Source organism: Desmodus rotundus, chromosome 7 (genome assembly GCF_022682495.2).
Source record: "Desmodus rotundus isolate HL8 chromosome 7, HLdesRot8A.1, whole genome shotgun sequence".
In the NCBI taxonomy this organism is placed as follows: Eukaryota; Metazoa; Chordata; class Mammalia; order Chiroptera; family Phyllostomidae; genus Desmodus; species Desmodus rotundus.
Genome location: NC_071393.1, coordinates 91,813,480 through 91,831,898, shown reverse-complemented (window position 1 = coordinate 91,831,898; position 18,419 = coordinate 91,813,480). Strand labels below are relative to the sequence as shown.

At 34.2% G+C, this 18,419-nt stretch overlaps 1 protein-coding gene across 4 annotated transcripts in view; it reads left to right on the top strand.

Annotated features, from left to right (window-relative positions):
• The window catches only part of VPS13C (vacuolar protein sorting 13 homolog C), a 176,262-nt gene that overhangs the window by 85,345 nt on the left and 72,498 nt on the right, over nt 1–18,419 (top strand). For all 4 annotated transcript variants that reach the window (XM_053928698.2, XM_053928696.2, XM_053928699.2 and 1 more), the window contains 10 exons: nt 1,901–2,037; nt 4,736–4,892; nt 6,328–6,407; nt 6,837–6,896; nt 7,552–7,708; nt 9,190–9,306; nt 10,804–10,907; nt 11,302–11,469; nt 12,713–13,017; nt 13,911–14,058. In XM_053928698.2, coding sequence (XP_053784673.1) covers nt 1,901–2,037; nt 4,736–4,892; nt 6,328–6,407; nt 6,837–6,896; nt 7,552–7,708; nt 9,190–9,306; nt 10,804–10,907; nt 11,302–11,469; nt 12,713–13,017; nt 13,911–14,058 — 1,433 coding nt within the window. The remainder of the gene's footprint in view (nt 1–1,900; nt 2,038–4,735; nt 4,893–6,327; nt 6,408–6,836; nt 6,897–7,551; nt 7,709–9,189; nt 9,307–10,803; nt 10,908–11,301; nt 11,470–12,712; nt 13,018–13,910; nt 14,059–18,419) is intronic.

Below are 18,419 nucleotides of genomic sequence, written 5' to 3'. Positions count from 1 at the left end.
TTCACCAGTATAATCACAATGATTAAGATACAGAATATTTTCAGTGTAGCACCCCAGAAGGCCTCCGTATGCCCCTTCCCAGTCAAAACCAAATGCCTACCCTGCCTCCAACTCCACCCAGAATTAACTACCTTCTAATTTGTAGTGCTATATGTAGGTTAGTTTTGTCTTTTCTTGAATTTCTTATAAATGGAATCATACAGAATTTACTCTGGTGTTTTCCTTCTTTCATTCAACATTTCATTTATGAGATGGATCCATGTTGTTTGTAGCAGCGGTTTGCCCTTTTTAGTCCTGCACTGTATTCATCGTACAAATGTATCAAAATTTCATGAATAAAGTTGCCATGAGTGTTATTATAAATGTTATTTGAAATAGATAAATACTGTTTTTATTTGGATATATAGCTAGGGGTAGAATTACTGGGTCCTATGTTAGTGTATGTTTAGCTTCAGTATTTTATTCCAGATTGTACCAAACAGATTTTCGAGTGGTCATACCAGTTTACTTTCCTAAGAGCAATAAGAATATGAGAATTCCAGTTGTTTCACATTCTCAGCAGTATTTGAAATTGTCAGTCTTTTAAAATGTAGCCATCCTGATGATAAACAGTGATATCTCTATGGGTTTTATGTGTTCCCTAATTACTAATGAAATTGAAAACGTTTTCATAGGCTATTTGCCATTTGGATATCCTCTTTTGTGATGTTACTATTCAACTCTGTTAGCCATTATATTTAATAAGATGCTTGTCTTTTTTCTGATTAATATATAAGAACTTTTTATTCATTCTGGATACAGGTTTGGTGGTTATATGTGTTATATGTATATGTGCAGAAATATCTTCTCCCTTCTGTGATTTGCCTTTTTACTCTTTTAATGAGTTTTCTAAAAAATCATCAGTGCCTTTTATTTTCTATTTAAGAATCATTGCTTATTCTAAGAATTGCTTTATAAAAGTAAAATAGTTGCTAGAATTATTTTCCCTGTGTCACATTATATTTAGAACAGTGCTTGGCATTAGGCAATAATTAAGAAATCTTGCCCTGTGCATTACTTTCTCAAACGTAATAACAGTAATGGTTTTTCATCTGGGTTTCTGGTATAATTTACACTGGGTAAGGTAATGAATCTGTAGGAACTTCAGTTCGGTCATCGGTGAAATGAGGACAATAAAGTTTTTATCTCAAAAAGTTGTTATAAGAATTAAATGAGATAATACATGTACAGTCCTTACTACAGTGTCTAGCACAGAGGTAAGCACTTAGCAAGTGATAGCTGTTATTAGTAGTGTGTATTATAGTTTAGAGAACATTTTTATTGCATTTTAAAGTGTGCAGATTTCAAGACATTGTATTTGTATAGCTTTCCTTTTGCTTCTTGGTGTGGATAAGAGGCTCTAACCACACGCATTTTTTTTCTTTTCTAGCTTTAAGTCTTGTTACGCAACTCATGATTTATCCATGTAAAACTCCATTCTGTTTGTAAAACCTATCAGGATGTTCTCTCTCTCTGGTTTTCCACAACCTCTTTTCTTATTCCTGGAATGTCTCCTGTGTGTGAGGAGGTCTACTTGAACCATACTCCCCTATTGCACTTTGCATGACCTCCCATAACGATGGCATGCCAAGTTCTTTGCTTTCTGTGCATTTTTATATTAACATTTGTTGACTTAAATGTGACTAGGTATAGCTTGCTTATTTTGTTTGTTTGTACATTAAAGTATATGTCTCTTCTACCAAGTCACGAGCTTTCTAAGGGTTGGAGTTGTATATTACTGAATAATTTGTGGATTTCCAGTGGCTGCACCAGGTCCAGAGTATTTGCATAAGTCCTCAGTGAGTATTTGTGGAAGAAATGTGTGAACAGAAGTGACTGAATGTCTTTTAAATACCTTTAGGTGAAATTAAAGAGCCACTTGAAACCTCTACATCACAACAAGATGTATGTATTTCACAAAGTACTTTAACAGCTGGAGTAGAAGAAATTGGATCTGTAGACATCATTAATATGCTGCTGAATTTCGAAATTAAAGAGGTATGTAATTTGCATCTGCTTTTATAAAGTAGTGTGAATAAATAATGGATATTTAGAATTACCTCTACTAAAATAAATGTGTAGATTATTGATATGAATGAAAAAACCTTACATAGCCTATTTATAATTTGTATGTAGCAGTAATGTTTCAAAATTTCAGAGTTTGTTAAAGATAAGTTATATTTGAGGAATATAATATTTCATAGTGAAAATGATAGCATGCCTGTGACATGCTTGTTAAAAGATTTTAGGATAAATGGAATATGGTTTGCTTTGGATTTCATATAGGCAAGTCAGGGAAGGGAAAAGATGACAGAAAAATCCTATGTAAATTTTAGAAATCCTTACTAGAATAAAACACAATATGTCTACATTTTAAAAATGTTTCATTACCACTTCTGGTTTTCATCTGCAGATTATTATTATTTTTTTTTTTACTTTTTATCTTTTTTTTTTTTTTTGTATTTTTTCCATTACCATTTAATCCCCTTATCCCTCCCTCCCCCCTGCAGTCACCGCACTGTTGTCCATGTGCAGTAGTCCTTTTTCCTTTTTGGTTGATCCCTCCACCCCTTAAATTCCTCCCCTTCAAAAGCTGTCGTACTGGTCTACGAATCTGTCTCTTTTGCTTGTTAGTTCAGTTTGTTCATTAGATGCCACATATGAGTGAAATCATATGGTATTTGTCTTTCTCTGACTGGCTTGTTTCACTTAGCATAATGTTATCCGTGTCCATCCATGCTGTCACAAAGAATAAAATTCTCTTCTTTTTATGGCCAGCTAGTATTCCATTGTGTAAATGTCCCAGTTTTATCCACTCTTGTACTGATGGACACGTGAGCTGCTTCCATATCTTGGTGATTGTAAATAACACTGCAATGAACATAGGGGTGCTTATGTTCTTTTGAATTAGTGTTTTGGGTTACTTCAGATATACCAGTATTCTTGGAAGTGGGATCATGGGGTCAAAAAGCAGATCCATTTTTAATTTTTTGAGGTATCTCCATACTGCTTTCCACGGTGGTTGTACCAGTCTGCATTCCCACCAGTGGTGCAAAAGGGTTCCCCTTTCTCCACATCCTCGCCAGCACTTGTTTGTTGATTTATTGATGATTGCCATTCTGACAGGTGTGAGGTGGTATCTTATTGTGGTTTCAATTTGCATTTCTCTGATGATTACTGTGATGTTGAGCATCTTTTCATATGTCTATTGGCTATCTGTATGTCCTGTTTGAAGAAGTGTCTATTCAGGTCCTTTGACCCTTTTTTAATTGGATTGTTTGGTTTTCTTGGTGTTGAGTTTTGTAGGTTCTTTATAAACTTTGGGTATTAACCCCTTGTTAGGTATATTGGGAAATATGTTCTCCCATTCTGTGGGTTGTCTTTTTATTTTATTGATGGTTCATCTTCAGATTCTTGAGGGAAGATTAAATGTATTTTCCTCTTCTGTATTTACATATTTAAGAAATATTCATTGCATGTGCGTAGTGCTAAGGATGCAGAGGTAAAAGGCACAGACTCTCAATACAAACAAGAAAACACCAATTAAAATTTTTGTTAGTGCTCCCATTAAAGTTTGAAGTTGAAAGTTAAAGCCTAGTTGAGCTTGTGGCAGTGATGGTGAGGAGAGGGCATCTAAGCTGTCTGGGAGGGTCAGGGAATATTTCCTGGAGGGAGTGGCATTTTGAACTGAATTTTTAAATAAGAGTAGGATACAGTCTCAGAAATGGGGATCAGGAAGGGATTAGGACAGGGTCGGAAAAAAAGGAAAAAGGTGTGAAGACATGAATATGTGATAAAGCATAGTGGATACAGGGACGTGAAAGAACTTCCTCCCAAATCCCTTCATCGTTAAATTGTTATATAGAGGTTTTGTTCTTTCTCTGAGTTCGAAATAATAAACTTTTAAACAAATGAGTTCTACTTTTTTGATATGAAATACATGTTTTGAAACTAACTTCATGTTAAACCTTTGTTGTTTTTCTGGTTAATATTTATAAAGATTTTTAAGCTTTGACAACATAATGAATCATTCTATTTGCAAATGGGCTTCATTAACATATATATATAGAAAAATCTGTAAGTCTTTTTAAATATCATCTGTAATACATACCATTACAGTTCCCTTTCCTTAGGACAGTGATTGGGGTAGGGGGAAGCAATTTGCACTCTCTCCCTCATGCTGATAGTTGGCATTGTCTGAGACAGTTTTGGTTGTCACTGCCTGGGGAGATGGAGAGCCACTGGCAACCAGTGGGTAGTGACCAGCGATGCCGCCAAACATCCTGCAGTGCACAGGACTGCTCCCCACCATAAAGAATTCTCCAGCCTAGAATGTCAGTGGTGCCGAGAATGAAAAACCTTGCCTTGGGGTAGTATAAAAATTCACCGTTCATCCCCCCCTTTGCAGATAGATGAAAGGCCATACGTCAGACTAGGACTTCTTCTGGGAATTAGGGAGAAATACTTTGTTTTCAACTTTACCTTGAAAACCAGTAGCTTTAAAAATCTGAACAAGTAAATGTGCTTTCCAAAGTAATTAGCAGTAGGCAATTTCTAGGCACAAGTGGAAGTAAATTCTTTATATTGTGTGATATTTTGGGTTATATCAATCACTATGGATGGTTATTAAATTGTTGAGTAATTTTCACTGTATATTAATGAAATGGTTTGTGGTAATACTGGTACTTTTTTCTAGGTTGTGATTACTTTGATGAAGAAAGCAGAAAAGAAAGGAAGGCCTTTACATGAACTAAATGTCCTCCAGCTAGGAGTGGAAGCTAGAGTTAAAACCTATGACCTCACAGCTAAAGCTTATCTAAAAAAAATTAGTATGCGATGCTTTGAGTTTACTGGTAAGTGTTTTTGTAAAAAGTCTTTGTAAATTATCCATGTGATAGGCAGATAGTCCCAACCTTTTTATCGACAGTAGCGTATTTGTTAGGGTCAGCATAACTATTTAGTTTAAATTTATTACATTAATACAAAGGTATTTGATATTAAAAATTTATAATCTATAAGTTACTTATCATAAATAAGATTATACCTAAATATGTGTATTTAGCATGAAATAGAATATTGTATATCTAAAAGAAAAATGAAACATTTATCTTCAGTATCTATACATAATACTTTAGTACTTGTAAAAGGCAGCATTTCATTATAATTATGCTCTGAGAACTGATATATTAGGACGTCAGAAACGAGTACAATACAATACAGAGCCCAGGGTCCCTTTTTGAAAAGGTGAGTTAATTTACTAGGAAATAAGTTTTTGTTTGTTTTTTTATTTATTTTAAAAATTATATCAGTGTTTTAAATTTGTTTTTAATGACATCATACAGGGGTGAGCAAAGTAGTTTTATAGTCTTATGGAAAAAAACATGCAGATTATAATTATTACAATAGCTTTATTAAATAACTGTTTTGCATACTTACAACTGTAAACCTGCTTTTGCCCACCCTGTATATGTGTAAAAATAAAAATTAAATAATACACAAATGTATAGAGAACACCACTGTGTAGTCTCACTCCTTACACCAAATTAAATACTACGTTATCTTTTAGTGAATATCCTTGCCCTTTCAAATTCACTTTCTAAATTGGATCAAGCCAACTTTTAAAGTTGCCATGGGTGTTTAAAGTTTATAGGAACTCTATGGATAACTTGAAGTAAAGCAAGTTTATATTGAGAATAATCCCTAGTTATGTATTTTATAGTTTTGTTCTTTAATATATTCTGATTTGTTCAAATGTGTAATACTAGTAGTACCAAATGTTACAACAGTTTTAATTGACTGGTGCTGGTTTTTGTTTTTTGTTTTATTTCTTTTTTCTTTTTTTTAAAGCCAATTTTATTGATGTATGATTTATGTACAGTGAAATTCACCCTTTTAGTGTACAGATCTGTGAGTTTTGGTGAACATATATTTATGTAACTGGCTGGTCTGTTTTAACATATGTTTGAAATGTTTAAAGGACTTGATGGGGGAATGCTAGTAGGGGGATGGAGGGATTGAGCAAAACAGAAAAAGAGGGAAAAAACTCATGGACAAGGACAACAGTGTGGTGATTGCATGGGAGGAGGTGGCTGAGGGTGTGGGGGGATAAATGGTGGTGGAGGGAGACCTGACTTGGGGTGGTGAACACACAGCACAGTGTACAGATGAGTGTTGTGGAACTGTGCACCTGAAACCTGTGTAATGTTGTTAGCCAGTGTCACCCCCCAGTACATTCCATAAAAAGGAAAAAAAAAGACTTAATGAATTATCCTCCTTTTTCTCTTTTAGACTCCAAAGGAGAACCTCTTTACATTATTAACTCTTCTAATATAACTGATGAACCCCTTTTGAAGATGTTATTGACAAAGGTACCTATTTCATTTCTAGGATTTTTTAATATATGAAGTTATGTAGTTCCTCCATATTTAATATTTCAATTTTCTTCCTTAAAATTTTTATTCTAAAAGTGGGTGATTAAAGTGAATTATGCAAGCATCTGACAATTCTGGATAATCTCAATAACCTTTTGAGTTAACCTTTTGGTTCTGAATAAGTGGGAGCATATAAAGTTCCATTGTCATTCAAAGAAAAATTTGTTTAATCTGGATATACTAGCACTTTCCTGTACATGTTGCTTTTGAATTTTTGCTTCATAGAATGTGAGAAATGCTTATGTGTGCAGTTTCTTTTGCATGTTATTCTTTGCCTTTAAGAAATGTTTATAGTATTGAAAAGTAAAGATTATATATAATTTTCAGTGTTTGCAACCCAGTGGTTTAATCCTCCACTATTTGTAGGCAGACAGTGATGGACCGGAATTTAAAACCATTCATGACAATACCAAACAGAGACTGAAGGTAAATCTTTTCTAATTCACTGTATATTAAAGAATAACTTAACTTAGCTTTATAGCCATCTTTAGTTGTGAGATTATAAATTCTAAAATTAAAATACAGGTGGCAATAATAATAGCTCTAATCTTGTAGGTAAGAGAAATGAATATAGAATTGAAATAAAATTCTTAACAGTTGATTGGATTTTCTCCAAGATCATTTGTTTTTAAGATATGAATTCATGATTACTTGTTGAGTACACAGATAATATACTTTTTAAGGGAATTTCGTTCACTACGGTCATTTGGTAGAAGTGTGAAACATTTGAATTATGTATTGATTTTAGGATTAGAATAAATTTAGGGACAAGGCTGACAGCAGGGCTCAGTGTAGACATTGTTCACAGTCCGTTTAGTATTGGTAGTTTGTCTTGGAAATCATGTGTAATGTGACTGACCTAAGTAAGGCCTGATAATACTTCCTGTATTTTTAGTAAAAACCCAGTAAGTCCTACTGAGGTTAGAATTACCGTAAGAATTGACATTGTAATAGTGAGTTCTTTTTTTTTTTATTTCTTAAGGCCCTTAATTGAATGATTCTTGTGCTACTTGTGTATTCTGAAGCATAACATAAAAATGTTACCATATCTGAAATCTGCCTCTCTAATTGTTTATCTTAGGTTTCATTTTCATCCTTAGACTTAGTACTTCATTTGGAAGCTTTATTGTCCCTCATGGGTTTTTTATCATCTGCTGTTCCATCCTCTGAACCTTCTGAGAAGGAACCTGAGCTGAAACCACTTGTGGGAGAGTCCAGAAGTATCATTGTCAAAGCTGGTATTAACTTTTGAGTCATGGCCTAATAATTTCTGTCTGAATTTTAATAATCATATAGCATGTACTTTCAAGCTAAGGTAAATATTGAGCACCTTAACTCTACAGCACCTCTGGCAGATTAGGTTAGTTACAAAAGAAAGCACACTGTATCCCTTTGGTATTACAGGGTAATTTAGGGAGGAATTTTGTTTTTTCAAGATTTTACTTATTTATAATTTTTTAGAGAGAGGGGAAAGGAGGGAGAAAGAGGAAAGGAGAGAAACATCTACTGGTTGCCTCTCACATGCGCCCCAGCCGGGGACTGGGCCTACAACCCAGGCGTGTGCCCTGACCTGGAATAGAAGCAGCAGCCTTTTGCTTTGAGGGACAATGCTCAACCAACTGAGCCACACTGGTCAGGGCTAGGGAGGGATTTTAAATAAATGTTTAATATTAATCATGTGTTTATATTTTATTTCACTTTTACATAAATTTGTTTATATATTTGCACTGATATCTCTGCGGCCTTCACACCATGAAAGTGAGAAAGGAAGAAATTAAAATATTAATATAATCATGCATAGTAACGAAGGTCCATTTCAGTCAGTCAGGTGAGCCTTCCATGTGCTCAACGATTTTAGGTGCTTTTGCAGGGCACAAAAAAATTAATCCAAAGCAACAGTCTTCCAGTTATGTTGTGTAGTTGGTTTTTAAGGTTTGATTATGCTACTTTAACTCTTAAGGGAAAAAAATCCCTTTATTATCTTGGTGGTTAAGGATTGGTGTCCCCATGCTTTTCCATTTTATAGGAAAAGGTTTGTTTCCCTCAAGCAAGAAAATATATGCTAGGAAAATATATGCTGAATTTATCAGTCAAGACCTGGACTACAGTGGGTTAAGGGGATCTACTTGAATGTGACTCTTATACACATAAAAATGTACAAACATTATAAAAATTTTTTTGTTTCTTTTTTAAAATTTCAGGTCTTTATGTTCATTTCTCATAGAGTTTATTTTAGGATTTTTCATGAAGAAATAGGGTGCATTCTAGATAAATTGGTTCTATAGTTAATAACATGTATGTGTCATAATTAAATGTATTTTATTAACTATTAGTATTTTAGTTTTTCATGAAATACCCTTTTATCTAATATATGATATGAAAAGGATTCAAAGTCAAAATTTAGCTTCAACACCATTCTAGAATTTGAACGTAGAGAATTTTTTTCCCAGAAGAAAAATTATACTAAAGTTTTCATCTAGCAAATTGTACTTTAAGGTTCTAAGGCTGCATTTATTCTTAATGTGGAGGGGAGCATGCCATTTTTTGTCTGATGGATATTTGAAAATTGATTCAGAATCCATATAGATTACATATAATCTTAAGGCCTTTTGGTCATTCATAGATCCTAATATACCTTTATTTTAGTGAATTTGAGATGATTTTGCATCTTATGTCATCTTTGCACTTAGCTAATCACATGGTTTCTGTTACTTTTCAGTGTCCAGCAGTACTTCTCAAGATGATGTATTTGATTTAAAGATCATAGCTGAATTAAATTCATTTAATGTCTTGGTCTGTGATCAGAAGTGTAACATTGCAGATATTAGAATACACGGTAAGCAGTAATTCCTTGGTGCATGTATTTCTGTTTCCCTGCATAGACCTCTAGGAGGAATGAGCTTGTGTGTGGTAGATTTTTCATTAGCCATCTTTTGGTTTAATAATATTGAAGACTCTTGGAAACTTTTCAGAGTTGTGCGTTAAAATGTTAGAATTAAATTTGTTATGATTCATGCTGTTATGACATAGTTCTATCTACTTAAAAAATTTCATAAGTCTGAGGCTTAACCTCTTTTGTTCTGTTTGCATTTTCAGAATAATAGAACTTTAAACTGTGAAATGTGTGTGTAACATGATATCTCACTGGGTAAAGAAAATGTCATTATCCTTACTGTTATATTCTGTGCTTATATGGCATCAAGAAAAGAAGTTTTTAAAAGAAATTTTGTAACTTTTACCCACCATCAGCTTGATATAAGGATGAGTTCATATACCATATTTTTCAGACTGTAAGACTCACTTTCCCCCAAATTTGGGAGGAAAATGGGGGGGGCTGTCTTATAGTTCGAATGTAACTTACCTGGTTCACTGGGGGGAGGGGGAAATATTATGTTATTTATGTTATTAAATATTTTACCACATTTTTTGCTTCAAAATTTTTTTTCCTATTTTCCTCTAAAACCTAGGTGCGTCTTATGGTCCAAAAATACGGTATTTCCATGAGTTCTGGACCCAGTTGCCAAGGGCCAGTTTTGGCTCTAATACTGGCTGACCTTGAGCAAATTAATTAACCTTCCTGTGCCTCAGTTCCCTTTTCTATAAAATGGAGATAGCTATGATAATAATTTATGGGGTTGTTGTAAGGATTAAGTTTACACATTTACACATATTAGAAAGTGCCTGGTACATAGCAAGCAGTTAAAAAAAAAGGTTAAAATCAGTTTCATTCAACAAATACTACATTATCTGTTTTATAGTTGATATGGTAATGGTTTGGGCTTATTATTGGTTCTCAGCTGCAGGTATCTCTACTGAGGAGCTGTTTTAGAAATGATTATGCCTTTAGAAATTATATGAATGACAAAAAATGTTTTTGGAGAGAAATCTTAGAAGATTGCATTTTAGATAGTTTATTGTGGAAAGAATAGGACTTACTCATCAAATTATATATTTATTATATTGTAATTTATTATTAGAGCAATAGTGTTCATAATGTAATGTTTATGAAATGGCTGTTTAATGAACATTATGTTTCTTCCTGAATGACTACTTCTGATCTCGCCAATGCATAGGGTAATTGTATTTGGTGATCTGTAATTAATTTTCCTTGAAAATTTTTTTTAATTTTCACAAGTTTTATTGATGAGATACCCATAGCACTTAAAGATATAATCTTACTTAGGTATCTCACACATAGAAGTTGGTACTTTTAATATGTCTGATAGTGATTAATTTTTATTCATTCTGTATCTTGGTGGTATATTTCTGAACTTAAGTACCATCTAATTAGTTCGCTTGGATTGGGTGAAAAGTTTGTAAATGTTTCCCACAGGAATGGATGCCTCTGTTTCTGTGAAGCCAAAGGAGACTGACATGTTTGCCAGACTTCAGGATATCATCGTCACAAATGTGGATTTGCTATCCATTCACAAAAAGGTAATTAAAAACAAGGTGTCTATATCGAAATTTATTTTTGTCCTTTGGGTTTCAGATGCCTTTATTTGTTCAGTATGCACTTACTGTCTGTCATGTGTCAGGTACTTTTACAGGGATTGGACATGAAGATGGTCATAGTCTGCTTTCGCATTGTAGACTAGGTGATTTGTAAAAGTCATTTATGACCGATTAAGTGCTTGATCTCTCCATTGATAAAACAGATTTTATAGATACAGGAAAAAGTGATTGTCACGTATAATGTCTTTAATAATTTGTTGAAAGTTGATTTTAAATGGCATTTCTTCATACATCACGGATTCTGTAATAAGGACACATTTATAGTATAGTGATGCTGCTATTTTGATGTAATAACCAGTTAATTTAATAATTTCAGGCTGTCTCTATTTTGGGAGATGAAGTCTTTAGGTTCCAAATGACTCTCTATCCAAATGCCACAGAAGGGAAGTCCTATGCTGATATGTCTAAAGTAGATGGCAAACTTAGTCTCAAAGTGGGTTGTATTCAAATTGTTTATGTTCATAAGTTCTTCATGTCTCTTTTGGTAAGTTCATTTTTTAATATATTTATTTCTTATTGAGGCCCCAAATATCTTTGCCCTAGATAGTCAAAATTTTTATAGGGTTGTATGTAAACACTCAGATGCTGAACAGAATATTATAGTTAAGCAAATCCTTTACATGATGGATAAACAAATGAGTTTTTGTTAATGTTTTACACATACAAACTACTGTGCCTAAACATTTTCGTAGTTAAATATTTTAAAGTACTTTTTAGAAAATGTAGGGCTTGTCAGCGTTGTTTGTTTTATGGAATACCCTTAAAGGTATTGAGCTAAAAGAATTTTTAAGGAACTCATCAGGCAATTTGAAGGACTGATATTGGTAACTTACAGCTTGTGGTTATATTATTGATCAGCAAGGCCAGGATTTTTTTTAAATTTAGTTATTTATTTCCATGTAACTGTGGTGGGCTAAATATGCCTATGCCTGTTAGCAAGGCTTAAAATTCAAAGCTTACAAGTCATTGATTTCTACCTAAATTATCATGTTTTATTTTTAAGGAAAGTAACTTATTTGGAGTAAGGGGAGTTTAAGTTGCTTTGTATTATTAGCGGATGGAGTATCATGAATATTACTTTTAAGAATGATCTTTCTTCATTGAGAAAAATATTTTCTCAAATATTTTTTCAGATTTTTTCAAAGTCTGTTTATATTTGAAATTGAGATGAAATGCATCTTACCCTAAATAAAGAAATTTTGGCTCTTATTAATGATAGCAAGATTTTAGACATTGAAGCATCCTTTGCCTGAGTACACTTAAAAAAATCTTCAGAAATAAGGTGGTAGAACTGTCTAAGGTGGTAGAAGTGTCTAAGAATAACTTTATTCCAGTGACTTAGAGGTATATATTTGAACTTAATTTGGGAATAGTAAAGTGCTCTCCTTCATCTCTTTATTTAAATTTGAATTTAAAATGACCAACATTCATGAGTAAAAAGGAGATTTTAAAAAATTGTTACCAAAATTTTTCATAAGGACCAAATAATTGTGAAATACATAAAATGAAAGTTAAAGGACTCTTCTTTCCTAGAAGTAATTATCGTTACTATCTCAGAGTATATCTTTCTAGATTTTACTCTTTTCAAAAACAAAATCATAGATAACATCTCTTTTATATTATCTTTTATTTAGTTTTTCTTTTTAAAGTAAATGATTTTGAAAGTTTTATCTTTTTAGAATAAATCCTGTTTTGGGGGAACTCTAAATATAAGTCTCTTCCAACAGAACTTCCTCAACAATTTCCAAACTGCCAAAGAAGCTTTGAGCGCAGCCACAGTACAGGCTGCAGAAAGAGCTGCTTCCAGCATGAAAGACTTGGCTCAGAAGAGTTTCCGCCTTTTGATGGATATCAATTTGAAAGCACCAGTTATTATCATTCCTCAGTCTTCAGTGTCACCTAATGCTGTTGTAGCAGATCTGGGTTTAATCAAAGTTGAAAACAAATTTAGCTTAGTTCCTATGGAACATTATTCTCTTCCCCCAGTCATTGACCAAATGAACATCCAGCTCACTCAGTTGAAACTCTCCAGGTATAAATATATCATCCAATTGTGGGTAACTTAGTATAAATAGAATTGTCATAAACTCTTTCCAGGGGTAAAATTCTCTGGTGGTTTGTGGTTCTCATTCCTTATTTTTTCTAAATATGAAACCTTGACTGTTGGTGTTTGGTCAGTAGTTAGTGGCAGCGTACCTCGTAGTATCTGCATTTTATCTTATTCAGTTTATAATGTGTTTTTTTATTCTATAAAAATTCCTATTAGAAAATTACAGTTTATTCAGTAATACTTTAGATTTATTTTTATTTATATTTTTACTTTGCACATAACTATTTCATATAAATGGGAGAAAACTTAAAATTTAAGATTTATTTCTCATTTCTAAACCTTGCCACATTTGGGAATTCTCAGTGAGGTATATAAAGGATTATTGTATACAAATGGGAAAGTGTTGGCTCTGTTAAATTACAAGAGTACTTATTTGGTGTGCAAATGGTTGTTACCAGGCAAGCTGGAATTGAGTGTTACCATATTTTTGCTTAACTTCTAGGTTTGGTGAGTTTTTCCCTTTTAAGTTTGGAGAAGTACCAATACCATAAAACTAAAGGCTAATAGGCTACCACTTTCTTTGTCCTCCATTTTTAGAAGGGTGTGACATTTGTTTTTAACATTGCAGTATTCACTGTTGTCAAACGGTCCTTGTGAAAGATAGTTAATAGTGCCGTAACCATACTTGGTGAATTTCGTGTCTTTGAAGTGAGCGTAGGCTCTGTTTTAGAAAGCTCTGCATATAAACTTGATTTATTCTGATAGCAGCCATTACTGTTTGGGAAAATCATATGTGGAAACTTAAATAATATGAGAGTCTTCATTTTAAACTATAAATTTCAAAAATGTAAAATAAATCCTTACTTATTTTTCAGAACTATCTTGCAGGCTGGCTTACCACAATATGACATTGAAATTTTAAAACCAGTCAACATGCTTTTGTCTGTACAGCGAAATTTAGCAGCAACGTGGTATTTGCAAATTCCAGGGATGGTGATAAAAGGAAAACTAAAACCAATGCAGGTAAGTATGTGTATAAAAATATGTGAAGATTGCTAGATAGGCGTTTATTACTGGTCGTAGCGCAGTTCTGGGGTACATCTGAAGTGAGGATACCTTCGAAGGGAGTACGTACACTGCAAATAAAGTCATCCAGTTTCCTGCACTTTCCTTTATTTCATTTCAGTCAAACATTTGGTAAAGCCAGTAAGAGGTCTGAGCTAAAACCTGTTGGAGTCTACTGAAAATATTATTGGTAATTTTGGAAAATAAAGTTTTAAGGCAGTTGAATTATGAGTATAAAGTGATATTTAAATACTATATTCACAGCACCTTAGTGGTATTTTTAATTTATAAAAGCACTCTTTTAATTAGAAAAGTGGACATTTTGAACATGTAAATGCTATTTATTTGATAAGCATGTAAATACAGCAGTGTTTTTAAAAGTGTAGTTGGCAGATTATGTGGAGACTCACAGGAAAGGATGATACTGGTTGAAGATGGTCGTGGAAGTGTCGGAATCTTAGATTCTCGTGTGCCTGTGTGTGAAATTGTTGAAGCCAAACAGTAGGGGATAGGGTACTGAAGAGAGTGACTGAACAGAGTGTGTGAAAAACAAATAAAGGTTTAGTACTTCAGTGATTTTTAATACCTGTGGTTAGTTTGAAGTTAAATAGAAAAGATCAAAGGAGCTGAGTTCTACTGGGGAAGAACCTAGAATTGAATTTTGTTGTAGGAATGTCCCTGTGTATAGTGTGAGCAGATACATCATATGAGGAACACTGTCTGTTCAGGGTATTCACAGAGAATTCTCTATTCCAGAGTATGGGATGAATCTTAATTTCTCTCTCACTGTTAGGATATTAGATCTCCGGGCTAGTATTTGTCCCATTTTTCTTTCTTTCAAAGATTGAAAGCAGAAGTTAAATTTAAATGTCTGTCAGTAGGAGAAAGTGGATCCAATTCTGTTAGATTCATACAATGGACATTAGAAAGTAAAGTAAAGGAACTAGAACTATACAAAGCAAAATGGATACATCTTAAACATAATAATGAAAAAAATGAGTTGCAAAGTGATAGTGCCTTTCTATGTCACTTCAGATTTTACAACAATCAAGCCAATGAACAATACTCTATATTGTTGATAGTGGTAAATGTAAGAAAGTGTTCATGGAAAGAATAATTCTCTAGTTCAGAATAGTATCTTTCTTGGAGGAGGAAAGGAGAAGGGAGTGGTGTCTCAGGGAAGTAAACACAGGGCTTCAACTATATCCATAATGGGGAAAAGAGATCTGAAGCAAATATGGCAGTTTGTTGAGGTTCAACTTAGCTAGATGGTAGGTACAGTGGGAGGATTATAGTATTCTCTATGCTTTTCCTTTATGTTTTACATATTTCAAAAGAAAACAGTATCATCCGACAGTTTAACATCAAAGGATGATCATCACTCTTAACTAAAAGGACTCCCATTAAATCAAGAATGCAGCCATAGTGGGTGTGGTTTTCATTTCCTAATTGACAGAGACGCAGGCCTCTTTAAACAACCTCTCATTGTCAGAATGTATATTATTTTCCTGGGTCCAGAGTGCAGCTAAGAAAGGGTATCAGGCAGGTGACATCAAAAGTTGTTTTGGGTCGATCAGCTTGACCGTTCTTTAAGAACTGTGGGGCTACCTCTCACATTGTCCTTCAGAGTTAGTGAAGGTCAATCTATGTATATGATGCACTTGCTCTTTTCGCCCAAGGAAACCAAATGATGTGGTGAAGTTAGCTGCTGTTTCAGGCAGCTGTATCTTGGTTGGTATCACGAGGATGAACACACAAGGAAGTTCCAGGGAGTTAAAGCAACACCTGTTATCCGAGGGCTGGCTTGGGGCAAGCAAGTAGTCCCTAGTTATTATCTCATGCTAAAACATCTCCCTATTTTTATTTAGACTGGGAATGAAGCCATTTCTGTGGTGATAGGGGCCTAATTTGGGGGACAAAAGGTACTGGGTGCTCAGAGGAGAAAGTGCTGCGAATGCACACATGCTTATGTGAATTTGTGTTTAAGTACTTGAAACAGGCCATTCGAATCACTGCCTGGGTAAGAAAAATGTACAAAAGATAGAAGGATTAAAGGGTTTAATGGATCTTGACAATTAGTGGCAGCTTTGTTCTGCTTCATGTTCTGCAGCCACCTATGAGGAAGAGGATATTATTCATATTTTAAACATTAAGAAACTTGAATTAAGGAAGCTAAGGAATTTGGCCAACGATACAGCTTGAAAGTAGTAGAGTTGATAGAGCTCTGCCTGACTCAAAAGCTCTTGTTTTCTTTTATTCCTTTCTGCCTTATTACCCTTTTATAAAATTAGGAGATGAATAAGACACTCATTTCCTGGCTTGTGTTTTAGCTTTAAAAGTACTTGTAGATGCATTTGTTACTCTTCTAGAGGCATTTCTTGATACGTTAAACAAATGTTTTGTGTATGTCCAGATTTTTATGTACTGAGAATAAGAGCTAGATTATAGGAGAGCATCTTTTTACCTGTTGGTGGAGTCCAGAAACTGAAACAGTACTCTTCCTGTATGGAGTTAGGAGGAAAGTAAATAATAATATGCAGGAAGGAGCTGGTACTTGATGAGAAGAGAGAGAGGCAGAATGGAGATGAGGTGGTTAGGAGTGGGGAGGGCGGCACAGTTCCCGGAACGGGATGAAACAGATACAGCAGAAGGGTGATGGAGTGCCAGAGGCAGTGGCTTGAATATGGGCGGAGGCAGAAGTGTGTTTACACACAGGAGTAAAGTTTCATAATGATACAACACGAAATACTTCTCTCTTGGTATTTATAATCCTAACTCTTTTAAAATTTAATTTATTGGGGTGACATTGGTTAATAAGATTATATAGGTTTCAAGTGTACAGTTCTATAATATGTCATCTTATTAATGCATTGTGTGCCCACCACACAAAGTCAAATCTTCTGTCACCTTGTATTTGACCCCCATTGCCCTTTACTATCTTATCCTCCTTCCCTCTGAAGCCACCACATTGTTGTCTGTGTATATGAGTTTTTGTTTGTTTTTCTTGTTTGTTCATTTGTTGCTTCAGTTTTATATCCCACATGGGAGTGAAATCATGTGGTTCTTAACTTTTTCTGTTGACTGATTTCACTTAGCATCGTGTTCTCAAGATCCATTCGTGTTGTCACATATGGCAGTATTTCATCTTCTCTTACGGCTGAGTAGTAGTCCATTGTACACATGCACCGCATCTTCTCATCCAGTCACCTAACAAAGGACACTTCAGTGTTTCCATGGCTTGGCCGTCATGAGTAATGCTGCAGTAAATGTAGGGGTCCATACATCTTTGTGAATGAATGTTTTCAAGTTTTTCGAGAAGATACGCAGAAGAGGGGTTTCTGGGTCATATGATAACTCTATTCTTTATTTTTTGAGGAGCCTCCATACTGTTTTCAGAGTGGCAATACCAGGTTACACTCCCACCAGCAGTGAAAGAGCATTCTTTTTTCTCCACAACCTCTCCAACACTTGTTATTACAGTATTCATTTTGTTGATACTAGCCATTTTAACAGGTGTGAGGTGGTATCTTGTTGCAGTTTTGATTGGCATTTCCCTAATAGCTAGTGAAGTGGAACATCTTTTCATGTATCTGTTGGCCATTTACATGTCTTTTTGGGAGAAGGTTTGTCTGTTCAGATCCTCTGCCCATTTTTTAATTGAATTGTTTGTTTGTTTGATGTCAAGTAGTATGAGTTCTTTATATATTTTGGATTTTAACCCCTTGTTGAAGCTGTTGGCAAGTATTTCTCCCACTTGGTTGGTTGCCTTTTTGTTTTGTTGGTTTCTTTTGCTGTGTAGAAGCTTTTTAGTTTGATTCAGTCCCATTCATTTATTTTTGTCTTTACTTGCCTTGCCTTTGGAGTCAAATGCATAAAATCTTCTTTAAGTCCAAGGTCCATAATTTTAGTTCCTATGTTTTCTTCTATGTAACTTATTGTTTCAGGTCTTATATTTAGATCTTTGATTCATTTTGAGTTCATTTTTGTATATGGGGAGAAACAGAAGTTTGGTTTCATTCTTTGCATGTGACTTGTAAATTGATTGAATTTGCCAATGAAAAGGCACAGAGAAGCAGATTGGATCAAAAAATAAAACCCAATTATATGCTGTCTTTAGGAGACATTTCTACCCTGCAAAGACAAATACAGACTCAAAATGAAAAAGTGGAACACGATTCTCAAAGGAAATGGCATTCATAGAAAAGGAGGTGTAGCCATACCTATATCTGACAAAATAGATTTTAATATAAGGTAATGAGCCCTGGCTGGTGTGGCTCAGTGGATTGAGCACTGGACTGTGAAGCAAAAGAGTCACCAGT